Source organism: Aplysia californica, unplaced genomic scaffold (assembly GCF_000002075.1).
Source record: "Aplysia californica isolate F4 #8 unplaced genomic scaffold, AplCal3.0 scaffold00775, whole genome shotgun sequence".
In the NCBI taxonomy this organism is placed as follows: Eukaryota; Metazoa; Mollusca; class Gastropoda; order Aplysiida; family Aplysiidae; genus Aplysia; species Aplysia californica.
The window spans coordinates 156,972-164,349 of record NW_004798045.1 but is presented as its reverse complement, the minus strand read 5'-3'; the positions used below and the strand labels follow the sequence as shown (position 1 = coordinate 164,349).

The window sequence follows — 7,378 nt, the reverse complement described above, 5'->3', positions numbered from 1 at the left end:
TGTCGTTTCATCCAGTTTTACAACGTGTATGTGATCACATTCACGATAGTGGCTGATATTTGACACGACGGACAGTTTATTGATCTCAACTTTTCGCTCTTGCTTGATCGGCTGTGCCTGCCCGGTTTTTTGTTCCCCAAATTATGATCTGAAATGCGGGATCTTAGCCGAATGTAGACCTTCAGAGTGAATCAGAGCGGGATCTTTGGGGTGACTTTTGTATAGTAAAAATTCTGTTTTCTTAAAACAACGGGATCTTAAGCGAACCGGGATCGTAAGCGGTGGGATCTTAGGCGGAGACTACTGTATGAGAAAAAAACAGCTGTATTGTTTATGTTTATACAGTCGAACTCCCTCTTATGGCCATCCGTCCATGACAATCACCTAAGTACAAACAATCACTTTTGAATCCCCCCCCCCCCCCCCTTGCATTAAAAAAAAAATTATAATGACACTATCCAAGATGCCCACTTGTCCATGACAATCACGGATTGTGTTTGTCAGCCGCTTTTCCCCTAAACAATGGGAGGCCGTCATGAACAAGTCCAACTGCATTTCTCTTTCTTTCTCCATGTCATCCAACATCACTGACTTCCGACAGGCAGAGTTTTGTATTTCTCTGTGGCGTTAAGTAGAGCCATTCGAATTCCAAGATCTTCGTCAGAGTGACCGTCCATGGGTGTAATCACCAGCTCTGATTTAGGCAAACACTAAAAGAGAAAAGACAAACATACAAGTGAATCAGAAAAAAAAACATGGGCCAAACAATTAGGAAATGTACTTGCCTCAGCAAAAGAATCAGGGCATAAAGAGAGATTAGAGAAATAACCAAAAAAAGTTATCCTCAAAATTATCAGAATGTAAACACAGATTATAAGTAATATAAGACAAATCAACCAACAAAAAAAAGGCATCTGCAAAATGATCAGAATGTAAGTAGGCCTACTGTACTGATACAGTGGAGTCCCCTTGATCCGAACATGGTAAATCCAAAAACGATAAACTCTAAGAAAATAAAATCCCCATTTTTTTTTCTTGTCTTTATAAGGAAACTATCAATTAGCCGAAATACTCCCATTTCTAAACCGAAAAGAATTTCAAGGGACATGTCACCAATCTTCACCAGCAACTCTCAAGTAATGCAAATCCTCCAGTCTTCTGCACTTCAAAGAAGCCAAATTGACAAAAGAGACACCAGAATGCATGTGAGTCAATTGCGAGCCAATGTCAATAAACATCAGTAGTATGAAATGTATTTTAAATAACAGTAAATCAATATCATATGAGAGTAAAGACCATGGCTATTCGAACATAGAGCAGTCAATAGCTTGAAAACCAGACCTTTGTGTAAAACCAACTACACGATATATAGACAAACAAATTTTATCAATGTCCAAGAGTTGATGTTGAAAGGTTTGATACAACCATTCATATCCAGAAAACTGAGCTCACCTTATGAAGTTTCCAAGCTGACTCCATTGGAGTAATGACGTCGAAGCGCCCATTGATGATGGTGACGGGTATATCCTTCAGCTTGTGGACATTGTCTAAGATGTAAGAGTCACTCCCCAGGAAACCTCCATTGATGAAATAATGGCTGAATGACCAGAAGCAACAGTCCATTATACACTAACCCCTTAGCAGAGGCTTACATTTAAGACATTCCAACCATAAAAATGAAGTAATCAACTTTCAGCAAACTCGCAGGGGCAAAATCTTTGGTTCTGTCCAGACAAGGTTCACTTAAAATTAGAAAGAGAGAGAGTGTGAGAGAGAGATAGAGCAAGAGAGGGAGAGAGAGAGAGAGAGAGAGAGAGAGAGAGAGAGAGAGAGAGAGAGAGAGAGAGAGAGTTTAGGCAAAATCTAAAGGCACATTTGTTCAACACTATTATCTGCCCAGTAAATTTTATGTGTGAGAATGTGTGCACGTCTGGCAGTTTTGTGTGTGTGTATAAGTGTGTGTGTGTGTGTGTGTGTGTGTGTGTGTGTGTGTGTGTGAGTGTGGGTTTGTGTTTTAATTGGTCTATTGGTCTAACAATGTGCATTTTCTTTCCTTTGATTCGTCAGTTAAGTTGAGTGATAGTCAGGGATAATTAATTCTGGATTGTACAGCGGTTAAAGCCTTCTACTCTTCTAGTTCTACGGATTAGGCACTGTATAAATTCCGGTCATTATTATTTCTACTATTATCATTATTATCATTATTATTATTATTATTATCATCATTATTATTATTACTCTTACCACTCAATCCTTGCAAATTTGAGGCAAAACTCTGCATCATCAGCATACTGAACATAGGATGGGTCAATCTGAGGTCTAATGGTCTGCAGCTCCCATAATGACCAGGCTCTGGCTGCAGCAAGACACACATCATAGTCCTCTGAGGTTAGACGTTTGTAGTAGGCCTTGATCATGTCCTTACGTTCTTCCTGCAAGTGTGCAACAGTATAAAGGGGTCACAGTCCTCGCCAGTTTGGTATTATCTTATTAATTGTATCAAAGCTGACAAGACTGCACTTCTTATTTCTTTTTTTTTAAACAAATGTTAAATCAACATTGACAACTTCAATCAGTAATAAGCCACTAGTGAATTTAAATTAAGAATATCAAAAGCATTATGTACAAAGGACCATGATATTAAAAGGTAGAGTATGGATAATCTGGCAAAAACAATACAAGCTCTATCATCTTCATTTCTCTACCACAAAGCATTGTGTGTTATGTCCACAATGATGAGAAACAATAATAGGCCTAGATACTGAAAAAGCAAAATAAACAATTTGGAAGCAGGCTGAGCATACTGTATTTCCTAGCCAACTTACAAACTGTATTTTGTCTCTATTGAAGTTTTGGCTAAAAGCCCATAGATAATATCTTGTATAAGAAATGCTGACTGAAAATATAGAAAATAAGTATACAATACATATAACATTCAGATACTTACGGGTGGGATTATCTTTGAGTATTCCTCATACAACTCAGGCCAAAGCATACTGCAACCATTCACATAAAACCAATCTACTTCTCTCCTACAGAAAAAAAAAGAATGAAAAAAATGTATGAACATTGGTAAACTGCCAAAATCACTGAATGTTAATTTGCATGTCTCAGTATCACTGATACTATCAGAATACAGCTAATGAATTCATGCAAGAACACCTGCATAAGGTGGCTATTCTAAAATTCTATCAACAATTTTTTTAAAATTACATACACAGTCAAAGATATCCAAGACAGCCATCCATTATTGAGACGGAAAGTGTTTGTCTTAGACAGGTTGACGTCTTGTGTGATTATAACATTAAGAAAAAATGCAAGAGTCAAGAGGGGGAAGTGGGAAGTGGTCATTTGTACAAGTGATTAAAAGCGATTGCCATGGACAGGTGGACGTTAGGGCAGGTTCAACTGTAATTGTGTCACGACCTGGTGGAATCAGGCGCTCATCAATTTTGGGGCATGTTGAGTAATTGGTATTTTCTTCTGAATATGAAAGAAATACCCATCTATCTTGAATAGAACTCAAGATATTTGTGATTGAAGTAAGTGAGGTCGCCCGGTTTCAGTGGTGAAAATAGTGAGAAAATGGCCACCAAAGTTTGGTAACCCCAATAACTAAAGAGTCCTTGAAAAGAGAAAAATAACATTTCATTTTGTGCCTTTAATAAATGCTTTTCGGTAAAATTCACACGGAAATGTATTTTTATGGACATTAAAGAGGTTGAGTCAAAAAATAAAAATTTGATAAAAATTTCCAAACTGGTGGAAAAATGCCTGTTTATCCGATTTCTGTATTTTAACGAACTCCTGATTTCACCACCCTGCCTCACAATTGTATTCCCTTTCTTTTCATCTAGAATAAACATCCGTATAAAGCATGGTGACCATAACAGTTTTGATATTTTTCGCTTTAGAAACAAACATTAATGTCAAAAGTCATCCAAAATGGGCTTTTTTTCGCATTGTGATTTATTCAATACTTCTGGCTCTCTGACTGTGCGAATAAATCTGAACTCCCACAGAGGATGGGCTTCCAACTGGACATGATCTGGACAATTGGTTATGTGTTCAGATTCCACCAAGATTGTAATAAACTACTTTAGCAAGGCTAGTATCAGAGTCTCGATTATAAAGACCCCATTTTCAATTTCAAACAACAAACAGCAATGGAACTGGAAGTCCATGTAGCTTTTCAATGAATCAAGAGGTTGCCTGTCTTTCAAAACTGACCCAATCCTCCTGACTTAATTGATGATTTGCACATTTTGATATATTATATTGGAAATGATTATATAAAAAATACAGTACATAAAACCCACAATTAGAAGTAACTGCACTTATTTGAGCTAGAAGCAAATCTGGTTTCCACTCCGTCGTCACTCTTTAAAAGAAACAACTTAACAATTTATTCATGTCACCTCGTTTTAGTACCAAATTTTTAAATGAGCAAGATATCTAAAGATAATAATACAGGTAAACAAATTATATCATACTCACTTTGCGCTGAGAAATATTCCCTGTATTACGAGTGCTTTAACCCTTTGTGGATGTGACTCAGCATAAACCAAGGCAAGGGTGGAACCCCAGCTGCAGCCAAATATCACCCAATCCTCAACATCCAATTTCTCTCTCAGCTTCTCCATATCAGAGACAAGATCCCAAGTTGTGTTATCCTAAACAAGCGCAATTTAAAAAAAATGATAAAACAAATCATAAAGTAAAGCAGTTTTAGTTTTAACAAACCACAGAAAAGAAGCATTTTGCACTACAAACCATCAAAGAGACAGGTATCAAATAAGTTTATTTTTTTATCCAGAAAGGAATCAAAAGTACTTTTTGGGGGGTTTGAGCAAACCCCAAGACATAGTAAGCTACATTATTATTCTACATGTACAATTAGACAATAAAAATAATTGTCACATTGAGTAAACTATGAACACAAAATAGGAAATGAGACATCTTTGCATAGTTAAAAACACATAAAACATTACCATAAAGTTATATTGTGAACTTGAAGTGAGTTCAGGATTAGCAATGATTCAAAAGTATGATATCATATATGTTTTAAAAGAAAAGTGTTTTCATTTGAAATATTTAGAAAGTTAGTTCTTTAACCCCCCCCCCCCCCCCCTAAAATGTGAGGGTAATAATATTATAAATTATGATCATATTATACATTTCATTTTATGGCTAACAGGTCCAACAACTGAAGCACAATCAATGGCAAGGAACTCTGAAGTGTACTTCATAAACATGCCACAGCCTACTTTCACTTCAGCCAAGGGTGTAGATCTGCCTGCTCCTCGTTGATCAAACAAGATAATTCTGTAGTACTCAGGGTCAAACCAGCATCTTTCTTTGGGAACCACCACACCTGCACCTGGCCCGCCATGTCTGAACAATGGGAGGAAAATAACTGAATAATTGACCTATCAAAACCTCAGCGTTACATGTACACAATCTCTAAATAGAGTGGACTTCACATGAGGGAACTATTTACTTTTTCTATGAAAAGTCCAAGAATATGCCTCCTGAGAACAACACAGCTATATATATATATTCACACCACTGACTGAAAGAGTAGATCACACAAATGCATCACCCTCTAACAATCAGCATTCTTCCAGATTATAAATTATGCTTTCCTCCCTGGAATTTTTTGTATGAAACTCTTCCTCTTCTCTAGTACTGAGTCACTGAGTATGGTATAATTCTGAACTGGGACTGATCCCCAGAAGACAAGACTGATTAAGGCAGACCAGTGGGAAGTGGGAAAGAAAAAGGGCATTATAACAGAGGAATGCAACGGCCATCTTCTTAGAGAAATGTGGCATTTTATGATAACAACATGCCAGAAACAAGCACTTAAATGAAAAGCAAATATTCATTTATTCGAAATAATCTATTCTGGGTTTTTTGTAAACAAATGTTTTTCATTTTAATTTTCATTGACTGAACATTGCTTCACTATACAGAACAATCATAAAGTTGGTTTAGCAGTATAATGCTATCTCCAAGTCACTGGTTTTATTCCTCTGGCGTTGACCAGATGACAAGGACATGTGGTTACTTGAGAGAGGCATTGCGCTGCCAAGAGCGAAATGCTCGCAGCTAAAGGGATTTGAAAACAACAACAACAACAACTGGTTTTGTTTTTATGTGAAAAATGAAAGAACTCACAAAAATAAAACAGGTAAACCCTTTGGATTTCCAGACTGTTCGTAGTACAAGCTGTGCAGATCTGAGACCTAATGAGGATAGCAGAGGAATACAAGTAAAAAGGAGGAATAAATCAACCAACCAGACCAATGACATAGACAACAGAGCAGAAAATAGAATCTATATCTTTTGTTTAAAATCACGTTATTCATGAACACATTACAATTGGGGACACATAAGTTTTTTTTAATCAATTTAAAAAAAAATAGAATACCCTACACAAAATCTTGAGCAATTCTGGAAGATGATGAGAAACTAATTACATTTTTTTCCCCACTTAAAAAGTGTTACCTACTTTGGCAGGGACATGGTTAAAGTCCGAGACAGACAATAAGACGAACAGAATCACATGCAATTTTGACTACTTGAAATTATTTGAATATATATCTAGCCTACTCAGCTGTTGGTCTAAATACTTTTGAATTCAGCTCTTTGAATTTCAAAAAAAAATATTTGAAGGTTGCACCTTGTACAAGCAAATTAGCAAATTTTATACAGATGATCATTAATGAAAGCATCAGTTCATAAAACATAGGCCTACCAATAAATCAAATGAACCTCAACTAAAACTGTGTTATAAAAATAAACAATAGTTGCCCACAAAATAAGCATGTTTTTATCATACCATATATGTTTGACAAAAAGTGGGGGGGGGGTCGGGGCATTTAAAAAAAGGAGTCTTTGGCATGTGTCATGGGGAACAAATTAAGTACCCAAAAAATGTAATTGTCAAATTCTGTCACTGCTAAGCTAATCTTAAGGGGGAAAAAAAGATTTTAAAAATTAGCTCTTCATATCCTCAGAAAAAAGTTTCTGATGGGCGAGTCATAAAACAGGACCATCCAATTAGTTCATCCCCAAACATATTTCCTGTAACTCCCATTCACCCTTGCGCCCTCATACCAAGGATTATCTTTCACTAATGGACAAATTATACAGTGGAAACTACATATAACAGGCCCGATAATAACAGGGATCCGGTAATAACGGATTTTTTAAAACCCCGTGTTTTCCAACTCTTTGTCTCTATTAAAAGTTATTGGCAATACAGGGTCTTATCAGAGCCCAATCAGTTATAGCAGGGACAAAGGTTCGTAAACACTGTGTAAAAAGAGAGAGAGAGAGAGAGAGAGAGAGAGAGAGAGAGAGAGAGAGAGAG

At 36.6% G+C, this 7,378-nt stretch overlaps 1 protein-coding gene across 3 annotated transcripts in view; it reads right to left on the bottom strand.

Moving 5' to 3' along the window:
- Positions 1 to 564: 564 nt before the first annotated feature.
- LOC101863850 (probable proline iminopeptidase) overlaps positions 565 to 7,378 on the bottom strand; it is a 14,236-nt gene continuing 7,422 nt past the window's right edge. For all 3 annotated transcript variants that reach the window (XM_035972638.1, XM_013088603.2, XM_035972637.1), the window contains exons 3-9: positions 6,181 to 6,248; positions 5,268 to 5,394; positions 4,498 to 4,673; positions 2,948 to 3,032; positions 2,245 to 2,432; positions 1,453 to 1,597; positions 565 to 710 (exon numbers count right to left, since the gene is read on the bottom strand). In XM_035972638.1, the coding sequence (XP_035828531.1) occupies positions 585 to 710; positions 1,453 to 1,597; positions 2,245 to 2,432; positions 2,948 to 3,032; positions 4,498 to 4,673; positions 5,268 to 5,394; positions 6,181 to 6,248 (915 nt within the window). In that variant the 3' untranslated portion in view covers positions 565 to 584. The remainder of the gene's footprint in view (positions 711 to 1,452; positions 1,598 to 2,244; positions 2,433 to 2,947; positions 3,033 to 4,497; positions 4,674 to 5,267; positions 5,395 to 6,180; positions 6,249 to 7,378) is intronic.